Consider the following 16,876-nt stretch of genomic DNA (forward strand, 5'->3'; position numbering starts at 1 on the left):
CACATACACCTTTGCCTTTAATCCAAATGAATACAGACTCATTTACAGATATCTTACGTCTATTACGGGTGTAAAGGGAAAACGGGGAAGGTGACATATAAGCAGATTTGCCAAAGTCTTTATTTGCATGTTCAGTCTCGTGATGGGTACGGTAGGCTATAATGTCTCTATCGACGAAACTCTCCAGGCCACCAACAGCTGGAACACCAGTACCACCTCGTACAATGGCTACAGTTAACCATCCGTTGCCATGGGTAAAGGAATCATTAATGTCGATGCTGAAGTTCAGTCTACATCCACGAAATGCACATGGTCCGTCGACAAGTGCAGCAGCAGCAATGTTCTTCACAGTATTCTTCCTCATCATTGACAATGCTGTGTGGAAGCTCTGGGCACTATTTTGTAGCACAGTAGTTAATTTTGATTCATTTTTGTTCTATTTGTACTTGTGCACAATATATATACAAAGAATTCTGATGATGTGTTTCATTTCTACCTTTGCCGTGAACTCCTGTACCAGAACCCTGTTTTATATTGATGTTCACGTACACATGGTCTTACTGGTTCAATGCATATTGTGGAATACCCATGTTGTTGCAATATTGCAATATGTACCACAGTTGCCATTACCTGTGGAATTACCCGGTGACGTGCACTGTGTATCACTACATACTGCAAATTAAAATCCCTTGTTGTTTTTCTGTGTGTATGAGAAGGCTAATCTCAGAAACTACTCCAGTGATTTTGATATGGTTTTCACTAATACATATAGTAATTCAGGAGTAAGGTTTGTGTATATAATTTATTACCATTATGGCACACAAGTCATCCTGTCATAGATACCTCGTGCTACCCTACAAAGTGGGGGCTGGTCAATAGTTAGGTAATAAAATTAACTTCAAACAAAAAGTGAAACTAGAATCATCAAATGAAAATATAGGTCTGTTCAAAAAATACCCAAACATTAATAATTTTGTGCCAGTGGCTTGTTGGAATGAAATGTGGTTGGCATCCCTGCACACACCTATGTTTACCGTATTTACTCGAATCTAAGCCACACTTTTTTTTCCGGTTTTTGTAATCCAAAATACCGCCTGCGGCTTAGAATCGAGTGCAAAGCAAGCGGGAGTTCTGAAAAATGTTGGTGGGTGCCGCCACAACTAACTTCTGCCGTCGAATATATGTAGCGCTACAAAGGCATGATTTGTAGGCACAAAGATAAATACTGGCACCAAAACCTCTGCGTCAGTAAATAAATTAAAAAAAAAAAAAAAAAAAAGGTTGAAGACGAGCCTTTTTCCTCCGCCCCGAGTTTCGACCACTGCATTTTGGTACATTATCCAACGAAGTAAATACAAATTCCGTATTGTTGATCTTCGAATGTAGCTGCATTTCAATGTACTACAAAAATGCGACTGGCAAGACTGTTTGGGATGTTTGTCAATATGGCCTACTCTGCGTTCTGAATTTTTTCCTACCTGTGAGAAGAGATGGTTGCTAATAGGAACTTTTATGAATTGTGAATCACATGCAGTATTCTCTTCACCACAAGAATAATACGAATATAAACATTTTGCCATGTATTGTTTCGTGTTTGCTACTATCTCATTTAAATCCTGTCTGCCTAATAAACTACGAAACTAGAGTGAGACAACAGCAAACGCGGAAGAATATACATATCATGTAATGTTTATATTCGTATTATTCTTATGCCTAATAGTGATACAGTCAGAAATGATGCACAGCAATTGACTAGATTTTTAAATCTAAGATGACTCTTAATTTCTGTGCAGAATGTAATGTACTAAAGAGGCTCCTGCAAAGATTTTCTAACGGAGAAAAATTTTCGTTAAAATTTCGTTCAGAACATCATCTATCATACGCAGTCTATTATTTGGTTCTTGTTGATCATTATCAAAGAAAGCAATAGTGTAAGTAACAACAAATGTTTCGCTAATGAGACGATTCCTCTCTATTTTTTATTTTTGTAAGCGGCGGTAGCGCGCACAAAAGCAGGCCATCCCGCGAGCGGCGACAGGCCGTAAACACGCACAATCAGAATGCGACAAACAATGCATGACACAGTACAGTAATGCATTTTCAGCTTAGAGTGACGTAAACACCTATAACAAAGAAAACAGCGCTTATCAGATCAAAGAAAAATAAGCAATCAATTCCAACCAGACGAAGCACGTGAAAAGGAAGGGTACCCGTATAAATACGGACGGAGCGCCTGACGCATAGCAATGGCTACCTGGTAAACCTTAACTGCTAAGCTTACGACTCGAACACCAAACTACTGCAGCTGTATCGTCATTCATTCGACCTAAATTGTGTCTCATATTAAAATTAGACGAACTTTGTTTCGATTTGGAGGTGGGACCTAAAACTTTTCTCTCCCCTTGAATTTCGAGTCTCAAATTTCAGGTGCGGCTTAGATTCGGGAAAATTTTTTTTCCTTGATTTCGAGTCTCATTTTTCAGGTGCGGCTTAGATTCGAGTAAATACGGTAATGTGTAACTGCCAGAAGATTCATAGATGTTATGTGTGTTAGTTATTGTTCAGTGCTGTAAGAGTGGAACATTATGTCACACAGTTTGCAAATTTTGAGATGGCAGAGTTAGAGGAGCAATTCGTCTGCATTAAATTTTGCATGAAACTCAAGAAAATCTTTACAGAGACACACCAAATAATGCAGGAAACCTACGGTGATGATGCTTAAGCCATATTCAATGCTATGAATGGTTCAAGTGGTTTAAAAATGGGCAGACAGAAGATAAAGATGATCCTCATTCAGGACATCCTTTGACGTCTACCAACACTGTCGTGTCAGTAACACCACAAAATTGTGCATACCAGTCAGAGACTAACTGTCTGAGAGATTGCAGAAGAATGTAACATTTTAGTTGGATCATGTCATGAAATCTGTATGCAGCATCTTGGAACGCATCGTGTTGCCACCAAGTTCATCTCATGGCTCACGATTCAAGCAGAAAGATCTTCGCCTCGCAATCTGTGAAGAGCTTCTGGATTGCGCAAAAGAGAGACCTGGCCTGTGTGGACTTCTTTGTATTCCCAAAGTTGAAAATACCATTATAAGGACAAAGATTTGCAGTGATAGATGAGATGAAAAACAAATTGCAGATGGCGCTTCACATGATCCAGGAAGAGGCGTACCGAGACTGCTTCCGGAAGCTGAAATGGCATTGAGAGTGATGTATCAAATGTGGAGAATAATATTTTGAAGGAGACCATGCACAATAAGCTAAAGGCAAGTGTAGAAAAATTTTGTGGGCAAAGTTCCAGAATTTTTTGAATAGACCTCATAAATAAATGCAGCTTAAAATGAATGAAACAGTCGATCGTGTAAATATCAGCATGCTGCCTTTCTTTTCATTCAGAAAGTGTATTACATTTGTAAACTGATTGATGTGTTCTGCATCATAGCTAGAGAGTGTGGCTATGACCATTATTAGTAGAATTGACTCCAGAGTATTCGTTGGGAACTGAGTAGGAGGCCTGTTCTAAAATTTGATGATTCTGTAACATCCTAGGTTGTGTCTCCATAGGTTTGAAAGCTGCAGAGTCACTCTAATCAGTTCAGTGGTGTGCTCCTCAGTGGAAGTAGGTACTGATGTAGCTGCCTATATATGAAACGTACACAAGGAATTTGGTTAGGGGATTCTCTGTCGATATTTGAGATGTTGTGCAAAGATTAGTTGTAGCACTGTTGCCAGCTCTCAACCTTGAAGTGCAAATGGCTGCAGGTGAAAACAGCTGCTGCGACCAGCCCGCTAAAAATGTCAGAGATCAAACTACACCAAATCAACTATAGGGAGGGTAGATGAAGCTGTAGAGGCTTCCAAAATACTACTATCAGAACCTAGGAGATGACCCGAAGGCATTTGTAATTGGCTTAAAAAGAATCTCTGAAAAGTGTGCATTTTGAGCACATTTGAAAAGCGATGGGATTTACATCAGAATTTCCGCATAGAGCTTACTAAATTCATGTTTGGTTTCCAACGAACCTCAGTCTTAACTTCTGCAAAGGCAGACATAGTCACATATAAGATGGTATGTTCATCCAGGACACAAGAAACTTAAATTCTACTTGTTTCATAAATTAGGTAAGAAAGAGGTTTCATTTTTCTTAGACAATATTGCAAACATTTAGGTAAAGCACATGTAGCATGTAGACGAACTGTGGCTCACTTTAAGAGAATAGATGACAAATCTCCAGAAAAATACATACCTAGCAGATTAATTGAAGGCATGATGGTGGATGATGGGTAACTATAGAACATATGCTAGTGTCTGATCAGTAAAACATAGCTCATCTTCAACACTATGCAATCTTCATAAACCTAATTGTGCTGCCAGAAATCTTGCAGTTTTTCATTGCCTTGTTTCAGTAGCCTTCTATCAATATCTACAATGCCTCGACTGCTGATTTCCATTGTAAGTCTAAGTGCTTTTGTAAATGAAAATTTATGCACTGTTCAGTAGATGACTGTTCCAAAGCAGACAATGCATGCCCACATGCACTCGCCCACTCACATGCACACTATTTAGACTAGCCATAAGTTACTTCACTGATAGTAGGTGAAAGGATAGCGGGACGGGATTAGGCTACTTCTACCTTTCAAGTGGGTTTTCTTGGATACAAGGATCCTTGAGTGAAAAGCACTGAACTATTAGATTTCCAATACTTTACTACCACAAAGAAAGGCATCACAGGTATGCATATATTGGTATCCCGAGCAATTTGTTATAATATTTATTTTTACCAAAACAACCAAAAATTCTTAACATACACAGTGGTAGTACACGTGGATAGTTTATGTCTAGGCAAAAACCCTTTTAAATAACGACAGAGCTGGTGGAACTAGGTAAATGACTCAAAGCAGACACTATACTTCTTAGATCAATGAGCTTTAAATATCCCTCAGGATCACTTTTTACACTGTGTGGTATACTGTGCTCAGTAAATTAAATTTGACAGCAAACTGATTTGCACTTACACATTACATCAAGCACTAACTCAGATGGGCTGGCTAAAGGCACTAACCCACATAATTTAGCAACCAATAGACAGTTTTTAAACATTAATCGTTGATCGACGAAATGGCAGACGTTGATCATTGCAAATAATCAGATTGAATAGTCAGTGAACAGCAACGGCACATTGCATTAGGAAAATACAAATGAGTACTTTAGCAAAGAGCACTAGTCCACTAAAGTTAACAATTGAAAGTCAGTTAAGAGGACTTGCTCATATGAGTTAACAAATTCAAAAGGCAATTTTTAAAGCAGTGGTCTAGGGGTAGTCTCTTTGAATAGTAATCAAAACATCCTCAGTCCTGGGTTAGAAACCCACTACTGCTTAAATTTTGATCAATAATCAGCTTTGGCAGTCGAAGACTTCCGGCATAAGAAGTCACCCTCATTCTGCCAACAGCCTTATCAAAGAGGATGGAGGAGCAGACAGAGGTTCAGGGCACTCTCTTGTACTAGGGGTGGGAAATGGCCCATAAGTGTGGAAGAATCAGCAGTGATCAACAGCATGAGGATGCAGAAGGTAATGAAAACTACTGCATTAAAGACACGCAGTACATGTGGCCTCTAATTGAAAAAGTGTCATGACGATCTCTCCATTAGAAAAATATCACCAGAATAGTCACCCATTCATATCTCCAGGAGGGTACTGCCAAGGGGGAGCTGGCCATGAGAAAAAGATTCAGTAATCAACGAAAGGATGATGTTCTAAGAGTTGGGGCGTGGAATGTCATAAGCTTGAACATGGTAGGGAAACTAGAAAATCTGAAAAGGGAAATGCAAAGGATCAATCTAGATCTAGGTAGGGTCAGTGAAGTGAAATGGAAAGAGCACAAGCATTTCTGGACAGATGAGTATAGGGTAATATCAACAGCAGCAGAAAATGGCATAATGGGAGTAGGATTCGTCATGAATAGGAAGATGGGGCAAAGAGTGTGTTACTGTGAAAAGTTAAGTGATAGGGTTGTTCTTATCAGAATCTACATCAAACCAACACCAACAATATGCCAATGTCACAAGCTGAAGGTGGAGAGAGAGAGAAGGTATATGAGAATAGTGGAAGAATAATTCAGTACGTAAAGGAAGATGAAAATCTTATAGTCACGGCGGACTGGAATGAACTTGTAGGGGAAGGAGTAGAAGAAAAGGTTACGAGATAATGTGGGCTTGGGATGAGGAATGAGACAAGAAGAAGACTAATTGAGTTCTTTCATAAATTTCAGCTAGTAATAGTGCATACTCTGTTCAAGAATCACTATAGGAGGAGGTATACTTGGAAAAGGCTGGGTGATACAGGAAGATTTCAGTTAGATTACGTCATGGTCAGACGGTGATTCCAAAATCAGATACTGGATTGTAAGACATACCCAGAAGCAGATATAGACTCAGATCACAATGTAGTAGTGATGAAGAGTAGGCTAAAGTTTAAGACAGTAATCGGGAAGAATCAATACACAAAGAAGTGGGATACGAAAGTACTAAGGAATGATGAGATATGCTTGAAGTTTACTAAGGCTATAGATACAGCAATAAGGAATAACTCAGTAGGCAGTAAGGTTGAAGAGGAATGGACATCTCTAAAAAGGGCCCTCACAGAAGTTGCAAAGAAAAACACAGATAGAAAGACGGTAACTGTGAAGAAACCATGGGTAACAGAAGATATACTTCAGCTGATCAATGAAATGAGGAAGTACAAAAATGTTCTGGGAAACTCAGGAATGCAGAAACACAAGTCGCTGAGGAATGAAATAAATAGGAAGTGCAAGAAAGTTAAGACAAAATTACTGCATGAAAAATGTGAAGAAATTGAAAAACAAATGATTGTCGGAAGGACAGACTCATTATACAGGAAAGTCCAAACAACCTTCAGAGACATTAAAAGCAAGGGTGGCAACATTAAGAGTGCAATGGGAATTCCACTGTTAAATGCAAAGGAAAGAGTGGGTAGGTGGAAAGAATACATTGAAAGCCTCTATGAGGGGGAAGATTTGTCTAATGTGGTGGAAAAAGAAACAGGAATCAATTTAGAAGGGGTACAGAATCCATAATTAGAATGAGAATAATAGAGCTTTGGAGGACTTAAGATCCAATAAGGCAGAAGGGATAAATAAAATTCCATCAGAATTTCTAAAATCATTGGGGAAAGTGGCAACAAAACAACTATTTACTTGGTGTGTAAAATGTATGAGTCTGGCGACATACCATCTGACTTCTGGAAAAACATCATCCACACAATTCTGAAGACTGCAAGAGCTGACAAGTGTGAAAATTATCACACAATCAGCTTAACAGCTCATGCATCCAGGTTGCTGACAAGAATAATATACAGAAGAATGGAAAAGAAAATTGAGGATGTGCTAGATGAAGATGAGTTTGGCTTTAGAAAAGGTAAAGGCACCAGAGAGGCATTTCAGGTGTTGTGGTTGATAATTGAAGCAAGACTGAAGGAAAAATCAAGACACGTCCATAGGATTTGTCGACCTGGAAAAAGCGTTCGACAATGTAAAATGGTGCAAAATGTTCAAAATCCTAAGAAAAGTACAGGTAAGCTATAGGGAGAGATGAGTAATATACAATATGTACAAGAGCCAAGAGGGAATATAAGGGTGGATGACCAATAATGAAGTGCTCGGATTAAAAAGGCTGGAAGACAGGGATGTAGTCTTTTGCCCCTACTGTTCAATCTGTACATTGAAGAACCCATGATGGAAATAAAAGAAAGGTTCAGAAATGGAATTAAAATTCAAGGTGAAAGGATATCAGTGATACGATTCGCTGATGACGTTGCTATCCTGATTGAAAGTGAAGAAGAATTACATAATCTGCTGAATGGAATTGACAATCTAATGAGTACAGGATATGGGTTGAGATTAAACCGAAATGGGTTGAGATTAAACCAAAGGAAGACAAAAGTAATGAGAAGTAGCAGAAATGAGAACAGCAAGAAACTTAACATCAGGATTGATGGTCACGAAGTAGATGACGTTAAGGAATTCTGCTAGCTAGGCAGCAAAATAACCAATGACGGATGGAGCAAGAAGGACATCAAAAGCAGATTAACACTGACAAAAAGGGCATTCCTGGCCAAGAGAAGTCTTCTAGTATCAGACGAGGGCCTTAATTTGAAAAAGAAATTTCTGAGAAAATACGTTTGGAATGCAGCATTGTATGATTGTGAAACATGGACTGTGGGAAAACCAAAAAGAAGAGAATCGAAGCATTTGAGGTGTGGTGCTACAGACAAATGTTGAAAATTAGGTGGACTGGTAAGGTAAGGAATGAGAAGGTTCTATGCGGAATCGGAGAGGAAAGGAATATATGGAAAACACTGATGGGGGAAGAGACAGGATGATAGGACATCTGTCGAGACACCAGGGAATGTCTTTCATGGTACTAGAGGGAGCTGTAGAGGGCAAAAACTGTAGAGGAAGGCACAGATTGTAATACATCGAGCAAATAATTGAGGACGTAGGTTGCAAGTGCTACTGGAGATGAAGAGACCCACAGGAGAGGAATTTGTGGCTGGCCGCATCAGACCAGTCAGCAGACTGATGACCCCCACAAAAAAAAAGCCTTAGCTAAAATTGACAAATAGAAGAATGACAATGTTTTATACAGCAAGTATAGAAAGAGCACTAGCTCACATAAATTAACCAGTTCAAAAGGCAATTTTTAAAGAGTAACATCTAAATCAAAATAATGGTGTACTTAGGCCTCAACACTAGTTGGTGCAATCTGACAGGTAACTGTAGCTCATTTTGTGGTAGCAAAATTTTTAAGCAGTTGTTCAGCCCAAGGGTGCTAGTCCACTAAAATTAGCTAATTTAATTAACATTTTTTTTCTTTTCTTTTTAAATAGTGATAATAAATTAGTTAGTGACAGATTTAGTTCTGAACAACTAGTCAGCCTTGACCAGAAATAATACCAATAGTTTCTAGTAAATAAACATGTAATAAACTTATTCTTCACATGCCAAGGATTCTTAGACAGGATGCATCATCTTATTACAATGAGTACAAAAAACTTAAAATTTACTGCACTGTCAGTCACACCAAGCAATAGAAATAATGAACAGCCATAAGATAAAAATTCTGCCTTCAGCAGAGCAATGAGCGGCGCGAGTGCCTGTTCAACAAGAATATTGTACAGTGCCACACTCACATCCAAAACTGATCTTACACAGCACCTTGGACTACAAGTTTCTATAACAAAATAAAACAAGTTCATTTGCTCACAGAAGTAGAACAGGGCCTCAACATTCAGGAGTGGCATTTTTCAGTAAGATAATGTCACAATGGCAAGAGTGGGATGGAGTAGTTTGGGCAACACAGTGCTGGCCCCCCAACTGAGCAGATCTGAGCCCAGTCAGACACATCTGGGACATGATTGAACGTGGTGCCAGAGCTCATCTCCCCCCTCCCTGGAATATATGGGAATTAGATGACGTGTGTGCAGATGTGGTGCCAGCTCCCTCCAGCAGCCTACCAAGGGATCATTGCTTCCATGTCCTAATTCATTGCTGCTGTTATCTGTGCCAGATGTGGACATTCCAGCTATTGGGTAGCTGGTAATAATGCTCTGGCTATCAGTGTAAGTGCTTCAAGGGATAAGTGTAGCTTTCCCTTAACTTGGAATTTGAACTACTTGTCTTGATTTTTCTCTTCAGCAGTAGACAGCTTCCATAAATTCAGTAACTATATTATAAAAAAGGCTCGTAGCAAGTGGAATAGGTTCTTCAGAGGATAATTATGTTGTAAATATCCTAAGAATTTGTCCAGTAAATAACTTTTTTTTCTGCAGAATTCTGTACAGTATAACATAGGACAACTACTACAACCACTGTAAATGGGAGTCCAAAGATAGCCAATTAAGAACTGAACTCTGAGATTCCTCTTTTCACATCATCACCATTGTCCATGAAAAACCCTTCTGCTCTGATGCCCCTGATGAATATCAATACAGCAGTTGATTTCCCTAGGGGCAGCATTCATTGTAAAAGGTATGATATCTGTTAGCAGTTTAGGAGAATCTTGCCGAGAGCAAGCACTGGAAAAGTCCAGGATGGAATAACAAGGGCAAGCCAAAGTAGCTCTCTCTCTCTCTCTCTCTCTCTCTCTCTCTCTCTCTCTCTGTGTGTGTGTGTGTGTGTGTGTGTGTGTGTGTGTGTGTGTGTGTGTTCTTTCTATTTCTGAAGGAGGAATTTTTTGTCTGAAAAGTGAAATGTTTAGCAGTCTTTACATTGTGCCTGTCTGCGACCAACGTCTTCTGTGTGTCGATTCTCACTTCGAACAAAAATACACAAAACACAGCTGTCACTAGAATGCAGAAATTACCACACATATAAAAAATAAAAGTTATGTGATCTACCCATCTAATCTTCAGCATTCTTCTGTAGCACCACATTTCGAAAGCTTCTATTCTCTTCTTGTCCAAACTATTTATCGTCCATGTTTCACTTCCATACATGGCTACACTCCATACAAATACTTTCAGAAACGACTTCCTGATACTTAAATCTATACTCGATGTTAACAAATTTCTCTTCTTCAGAAACGCTTTCCTTGCCATTGCCAGTCTACATTTTATATCCTCTCTACTTCGACCATCATCAGTTATTTTGCTCCCCAAATAGCAAAACTCCTTTACTACGTTAAGTGTCTCATTTCCTAATCTAATACCCTCAGCATCACCCGACTTAATTCGACTACATTCCATTATCCTCGTTTTGCTTTTGTTGATGTTCTTCTTATATCCTCCCTTCAAGACACCATCCATTCCGTTCAACTGCTCTTCCAAGTCCTTTGCTGTCTCTGACAGAATTACAATGTCATCGGCGAACCTCAAAGTTTTTATTTCTTCTCCATGGATTTTAATACCTACTCCGAATTTTTCTTTTGTTTCCTTTACTGCTTGCTCAATATACAGATTGAATAACATCGGGGAGAGGCTACAACCCTGTCTTACTCCCTTCCCAACCACTGCTTCCCTTTCATGTCCCTCGACTCTTATAACTGCCATCTGGTTTCTGTACAAATTGTAAATAGCCTTTCGCTCCCTGTATTTTACCCCTGCCACCTTTAGAATTTGAAAGAGAGTATTCCAGTCAACATTGTCAAAAGCTTTCTCTAAGTCTACAAATGCTAGAAACGTAGGTTTGTCTTTCCTTAATCTTTCTTCTAAGATAAGTCGTAAGGTCAGTATTGCCTCACGTGTTCCAACATTTCTACGGAATCCAAACTGATCTTCCCCGAGGTCGGCTTCTACTAGTTTTTCCATTCGTCTGTAAAGAATTCGTGTTAGTATTTTGCAGCTGTGGCTTATTAAACTGATTGTTCGGTAATTCTCACATCTGTCAACACCTGCTTTCTTTGGGATTGGAATTATTATATTCTTCTTGAAGTCTGAGGGTATTTCGCCTGTTTCATACATCTTGCTCACCAGATGGTAGAGTTTTGTCAGGACTGGCTCTCCCAAGGCCGTCAGTAGTTCCAATGGAATGTTGTCTACTCCGGGGGCCTTGTTTCGACTCAGGTCTTTCAGTGCTCTGTCAAACTCTTCACGCAGTATCGTACCTCCCATTTCATCTTCATCTACATCCTCTTCCATTTCCATAATATTGTCCTCAAGTACATCGCCCTTGTATAGACCCTCTATATACTCCTTCCACCTTTCTGCTTTCCTTTCTTTGCTTAGAACTGGGTTTCCATCTGAGCTCTTGATGTTCATACAAGTGGTTCTCTTATCTCCAAAGGTCTCTTTAATTTTCCTGTAGGCAGTATCTATCTTACCCCTAGTGAGATAAGCCTCTACATCCTTACATTTGTCCTCTAGCCATCCCTGCTTAGCCACTTTGCACTTCCTGTCGATCTCATTTTTGAGACGTTTGTATTCCTTTTTGCCTGCTTCATTTACTGCATTTTTATATTTTCTCCTTTCATCAATTAAATTCAATATTTCTTCTGTTACCCAAGGATTTCTACTAGCCCTCGTCTTTTTACCTACTTCATCCTCTGCTGCCTTCACTACTTCATCCCTCAAAGCTACCCATTCTTCTTCTACTGTATTTCTTTCCCCCATTCCTGTCAATTGTTCGCTTATGCTCTCCCTGAAACTCTGTACAACCTCTGGTTCTTTCAGTTTATCCAGGTCCCATCTCCTTAAATTCCCACCTTTTTGCAGTTTCTTCAGTTTTAATCTACAGGTTATAACCAATAGATTGTGGTCAGAGTCCACATCTGCCCCTGGAAATGTCTTACAATTTAAAACCTGGTTCCTAAATCTCTGTCTTACCATTATATTATCTATCTGATACCTTTTAGTATCTCCAGGGTTCTTCCATGTATACAACCTTCTACCATGATTCTTAAACCAAGCGTTAGCTATGATTAAGTTGTGCTCTGTGCAAAATTCTACCAGGCGGCTTCCTCTTTCATTTCTTAGCCCCAATCCATATTCACCTACTACGTTTCCTTCTCTCCCTTTTCCTACACTCGAATTCCAGTCACCCAAGACTATTAAATTTTCGTCTCTCTTCACTATCTGAATAATTTCTTTTATTTCATCATACATTTCTTCAATTTCTTCATCATCTGCAGAGCTAGTTGGCATATAAACTTGTACTACTGTAGTAGGTGTGGGCTTCGTATCTATCTTGGCCACAATAATGCGTTCACTAAGCTGTTTGTAGTAGCTTACCCGCATTCCTATTTTCCTATTCATTATTAAACCTACTCCTGCATTACCCCCATTTGACTTTGTGTTTATAACCCTGTAGTCACCTGACCAGAAGTCTTGTTCCTCCTGCCACCGAACTTCACTAATTCCCACTATATCTAACTTTAACCTATCCATTTCCCTTTTCAAATTTTCTAACCTACCTGCCCGATTAAGGGACCTGACATTCCACGCTCCGATCCGTAGAACGCCAGTTTTCTTTCTCCTGATAACGACATCCTCTTGAGTAGTCCCCGCCCGGAGATCCGAATGGGGGACTATTTTACCTCCGGAATATTTTACCCAAGAGGACGCCATCATCATTTAATCATACAGTAAAGCTGCATGCCCTCGGGAAAAATTACGGCCGTAGTTTCCCCTTGCTTTCAGCCGTTCGCAGTACCAGCACAGCAAGGCCGTTTTGGTTATTGTTACAACGCCAGATCAGTCAATCATTCAGACTGTTGCCCTTGCAACTACTGAAAAGGCTGCTGCCCCTCTTCAGGAACCACACGTTTGTCTGGCCTCTCAACAGATACCCCTCCGTTGTGGTTGTACCTACGGTACGGCCATCTGTATCGCTGAGGCACGCAAGCCTCCCCACCAACGGCAAGGTCCATGGTTCATGGGGGGGGGGGGGGGGGGTTATATAAGGTATAGACATGGAAATCTCTAAACATTTAATACCTATGGAAAAAACGTGAAGCTCAAAAAATTACGAAGCCTAACTATGTTCACATTGGTTTGGGGTTGGAGACCATGCTGTGCTGCCATTGCAGAATTTGAAATCTTGTGCCATACTTGTTTTCAGAGTGGAGGAGCACAACTTCATTGAATTTATCATCATTATAATTCTGTGGAAGTATGATGCATACCCGTCTCCCCATGCTGCTTAGAGTTGAGTCACTCACCTAAACAACATTGTAATCAACATTTATGCCAAAAGTGAATTATAGTTAGAATGACATTGTATATGATGCCCTGCATCTGCTGGTTAAATTGTTTCCACACTTTTTGTACCAATGTCAAGCCTTAAAAGTCTTCATTGTGGCGAACAAGATAGTAGGTGTATGCATCATGGGTTATGCATTGAATATTGGGTAATGAGCGGAGCATGAAAGTGGCTAAATGAAGGAAGGAAATGTAAACAAACATAATTCTTATTTTTCATATGATTACATTCAAAATAGAATCTTAAATTTTGTAGTTTTTATGAGTGATCTTTGAAATATGAGGAATGGAATTTTGTTCTTTTCTGGAAAAGAATTTGCACTGTCAGTTTTCATGTGGATATTTGTTGGCAAATGGCCAGATGCAGCTCTTTCAAAGATTTTACACAGTTGATTATTACAAGCAGATATAATTTTTGCTTTCCAATGCATTGAGATGGCTGATGTGAAGAGACAAATAGTGGAAGAGTGTGTGCCAAGTCACAACTGTTCACTTTTATACCAGTTTCCTTTAGAATTTGCTAAGGTACATATTTGTATATTTGTCAAAAGATATTGTGTAATATGTTTTGTATATTACACTTTGTGGCATTCAAATTGTGACCAACAAATTAAAGAGCAATTTTTCCATCAAAGATAAAACATGAAAACATTCCAACAGGCCTCAAAGAATCCTGGATCATTAGAGAAACTTACAAGGAACCGCTTGAGTGTGAGGTCACAAGTTTAATCTTTAGTAAGGCCCATGTGAAAGAATTGTGTTAAGAATTAGGACAGGAAAATTATTAGCTGCTAATGCACCATGTGCATCAGAAGTGTGAAAGAAATTAGAGTCTGGGAAGTGCAGAGATCAATCTTCTATGGGATGTCGAAGTACACTTCAAAAAATGGACAGCGTCAACATTCATGAAATATTCAAAGCAGAATAGTGAACTCACCAAATGAAAAATGGCACACCACAGTGATCACAAAAATTCGTACCATCAAGTTCAAAGGCAGACTCCTTGGGATTTACAGATTGTGCAGGACTTTCAGCTAGACATCCATTCTTAGTCTGCCATGGAGCTTATCATGAAACTGGCTATCCTTTAATGCATAGCTGCAGATAGTGTGATAATACATTTTATAGGCATGGAAAAAGGAAACATCTGGAGGCTGAATTTGTGCTGTGATTCCAGGTGGTATGAATTGCAATCTCACACACTTTTAAGGAGGGATAGTTTCTTCTAAAGGAGTACAATTTTGATACACAGACCAGGTATGAAACAAAAGTAAATTATTTTGACCAGCTATTGGCCAAAAGCAGTGCTCATACCATAATTTTAGTTCTCTTACACCCATTTTCCCACTCTTGCAATGAATTCCTTGTCTGCAAGATGGAACCACAGAATTTCAGGAATCTTAGCACATTAGACAAAGGGTAGCATAGAAGCTCATTCAGAATGATTGAGTTTGTCTGGCTATAATTTTCATCTGACAACTTCATTACACTAAGGGGAAGAAAAATTGTAACACCTCGCAACCATGGATTTATCAGTTATTGCAAAGAAGTTAAGAGGTACTAGGAAAATGCAAGAAATGCAGTAAATAATGCAGAAAAAACACTTTGTTTCAAGAGTATAACATTATAGATGCATAGATACAGTGTGGTTCATCCAGGGAAATTAGAATAGTGCAACTTTTCAATGATAACACAAATAGTTGTGTAGTAACTGCTACAAAAACATGCAGAATGGTTTTTACCTCATATACACCACCACCATCAGGGATAAATATAGAGCAGCATCTACAGACATTTGCCTTTCAAAAACCAAAGACAAAACATGTATGGCACAAAAAATTCATTGTATTTGGTTGCAATTAGATGTACGTAACGTGAAAATTTTCAACGTAATATTACCTGCAACTGAGGACAATGCTTTCAAAATGGTAAAGAGTAGTAGTCAGTCATCATATCCATTCTAGCTTTATTAGAACAGATCCAGCTTTCGGCCAGTATCTAGCCATTATCAGTGCATTACATCTACATCTATTGTTCAGGCTCTTGTCCCAGTCACTTTCCTATTGTAAGTTAATTTGATAACCTTTTTTTGCTCTCCTGTAAATTCTGCTTTTTGTTAGTTGAAATATTCAGTTACTGACTGTGTACAGTCCAAGAAACCAAGCAACATGGCAGTGGTTAAGACACTTGATTGACATCAAGTAGGACTGAGACTCTGGCCGTTCAGGTTTAAGTTGTCTATGGGTTCCTAAGTCCATATAGGTTATAGTTGATTTCTTTTCCTGCTGAGCTAGTGCTCCATTTCTGTTGACCTGAAAATGTTGGCAAGATTATGAACTCTAAACTTCTTGACTTAAAGAAATTTCCATTTCTATTGTTAAGCTCCTCAGATGAATGTCGCTTGTAATACTGGGTTTATAATGTCATAGAAGTTACTGTTTTAAAATTTTTAGTAGTTGTTTTCCTATAATTTTTTACAATTCTCTCACTCTGAAAGATGAGCTATGTGTAATGTTTTTGCTGCACCAGTTATTTGTCTACAGAAAAGTGATGAACACTCACTTCCTATGTTGCAGCGAATAATGGACACGGCAGAGAACACTGCTATGGCTCACCAGGATGATGAAGTTACTGAGTTCCCTTATTACAATGCCAAGAACCTTAGCAAGCCCCTCAAGCTCAATGACACTCTCCCAGAAGGATTCAGAGTGCTCAACCTGACACAGAATAAACATTTCTACAACATGGAAGTCAACACTTCATTCAGTGCTGTCCACGTTCCAACCAATGTGTATGATAAAGGTGAGTCACAAGAGCTTACTCCATGGGTCATTGTTCACGTATTTATTGTGAATGATTATTGTTATATTCATATTCTTGCAGACAGTTACAAAGTAGTCTCAAGTTTTCCACATTCCCTTTTATTTATTACTTTAAATCAGTCTTCTTTCACATTCTTAATGGAAATAAAATCTTTTGATGTGTTTATTTGAATGCACGTATGCTAGTGTACACCAAATTTTAGAATGGTTACAGGAGATAAAAAGAAACACTTTTTAAGTGACAAAAATGTCACAGGTTCACCATCTCTCCACACTCTCCACTAGAGGTCCATGAAGGTTTTGATGCTCATGTTGTTCAAGAGACAGTGTTCAA

The 16,876-nt window shown here is 39.0% G+C and overlaps 1 protein-coding gene across 3 annotated transcripts in view; it reads left to right on the top strand.

Moving 5' to 3' along the window:
* Positions 1 to 16,876, top strand: part of LOC126262486 (voltage-dependent calcium channel subunit alpha-2/delta-3) — an 823,568-nt gene that overhangs the window by 258,076 nt on the left and 548,616 nt on the right. For all 3 annotated transcript variants that reach the window (XM_049959148.1, XM_049959149.1, XM_049959150.1), the window contains exon 4: positions 16,297 to 16,522. In XM_049959148.1, the coding sequence (XP_049815105.1) occupies positions 16,297 to 16,522 (226 nt within the window). The remainder of the gene's footprint in view (positions 1 to 16,296; positions 16,523 to 16,876) is intronic.

This window comes from Schistocerca nitens, chromosome 6, assembly GCF_023898315.1.
Source record: "Schistocerca nitens isolate TAMUIC-IGC-003100 chromosome 6, iqSchNite1.1, whole genome shotgun sequence".
Lineage (NCBI taxonomy): Eukaryota > Metazoa > Arthropoda > Insecta > Orthoptera > Acrididae > Schistocerca > Schistocerca nitens.